Source organism: Rhinopithecus bieti, unplaced genomic scaffold (assembly GCF_001698545.2).
Source record: "Rhinopithecus bieti isolate Rb0 unplaced genomic scaffold, ASM169854v2 scaffold_3041, whole genome shotgun sequence".
In the NCBI taxonomy this organism is placed as follows: Eukaryota; Metazoa; Chordata; class Mammalia; order Primates; family Cercopithecidae; genus Rhinopithecus; species Rhinopithecus bieti.
Window position 1 is genome coordinate 519,240 of NW_016804262.1, and position 1,618 is coordinate 520,857.

The 1,618-nt window shown below is 49.5% G+C and overlaps 1 protein-coding gene across 1 annotated transcript in view; it reads right to left on the reverse strand.

Moving 5' to 3' along the window:
• Nucleotides 1–467: 467 nt before the first annotated feature.
• The window catches only part of PTF1A (pancreas associated transcription factor 1a), a 1,704-nt gene continuing 553 nt past the window's right edge, over nucleotides 468–1,618 (reverse strand). Inside the window, exons 2-3 of the mRNA XM_017867423.1 lie at nucleotides 1,295–1,617; nucleotides 468–886 (exon numbers count right to left, since the gene is read on the reverse strand). Coding sequence (XP_017722912.1) covers nucleotides 684–886; nucleotides 1,295–1,617 — 526 coding nt within the window. The 3' untranslated portion in view covers nucleotides 468–683. The remainder of the gene's footprint in view (nucleotides 887–1,294; nucleotide 1,618) is intronic.

The window sequence follows — 1,618 nt, forward strand, 5'->3', positions numbered from 1 at the left end:
AATAGACAGGGTAGGGGTGACCTTGGGTAAATCAAATGTCGTCTCTGAGTCTTAGCTTTTCCACCTGCAAAGTGGGAACAATAAATACTCCAGGATGTATTTGTATAGGGTGTTTGGAAGGTGGGCTAAAAATATATACAAATGTTGCTATGTAGGGCAGGCGACCTAGATGAAGTGCTGTCCTAGAAAGTTGAGGTCTAATCCTCTAACCTACCCACCTTTAGGCTAAATCTGAAATGTAGTTTCTTACTAGAGAGCTATACTTTGAGTCTCTGGTTTGGTTAATTTTTACTAATTCTTTTTAAAGATTATCTATCAAATCATGTACTCAAAAACCTTTAGGAAAAGGTGTAAAGAGCATTTATTGACAACGCTTAGAAATAAACCATATCTGGCAATAAATAAGCATGACGTTTTCTGGCCAGAGTTCTCCCAACAACACAGAGTTCAGGAAAATCATAGGCTATTGCATATTTTCAGAAAATCAGGATAAATTATATAAATTATATATTTAAAAAGAAATCACCTATTTCATCAACTCAATAGGATAATAAATAGATAAATAATAAACAGTTGATTGCCATTAGAAAAATTTGATTCTTAAATTACATTTACATTATAGATATTTACATGTACAATATGCACAGAGACATAATCAGATCCTCAGCCGAGTCTGGGACTTCTCAGGACACAAACTCAAATGGTGGTTCGTTTTCTATGTTGTTGAAGGAAGATTTGCTGTTGAGTTTTCTGGGGTCCTCTGGGGTCCAGACTTTGGCTGTTCGGATAATATTTTGTTCCTTGAGTTGTTTTTCATCAGTCCATGAGAGAGAGTGTCCTGCTAGGGGAGGGAGGCCATAATCAGGGTCGCTGGGGGACGGGGACCCTGGACAGGTGAGAAGAGAAAACAGACTGTGAATATCCACCCACATTCCCATTGGTCCCATCAGGTCCTTTAGGACCCTTTCCCGGGCACCTCAACTGAGCAGGTGTCCTCCGGTTACACTAGAACCACCCTCTTCCTCCACACTTCAAGCCCCCACCATCCCCTCCCAGGAATCCGAGGAGCTGCAAGTCTGGCGGGGACGCGCGCCCTTGAGAGCCGCGGTCAACGTGGCAGAAAAAAAGAAAAAAGAAAAAAGAAACCAGAAAGGCGAGCTCGCATTCAAGGTTGCCCGTGCCCACCGACAATCCGTCGGTCCGTCATTCGGCTTGGCAGTCAGCTCCCCCAGCCCCTCCGGAGCCTTCGAGTGCCCGTCCCCGTCTACCTGAGCTGGGAAGCGGAAGCACTTACGGGTGCCCCGATGGCAGATGATGACCTTCTGGGCCTGGCTGCCCGGGCTGTCCCCACCCAGGCGCCCGCTGCCGCCCGGCCCCCCGCAGCCTCCCGCGCCACCGCCGCGCAAGGGCAGGTCGGCCTGCACGAGCTCGCTGAGGAAGTTGATGTAGCCTATGGCCAGGCGCAGCGTGTCCACCTTGGAGAGGCGCTTCTCGTAGGGCAGCGTGGGGATGTGCGAGCGCAGCCCCTCGAAGGCGTCGTTGATGGACTGCATGCGCCGCCGCTCGCGCACGTTGGCCGCCTGCCGCAGTTGCTGCAGCTCCGCCTCGGAGCGCACCC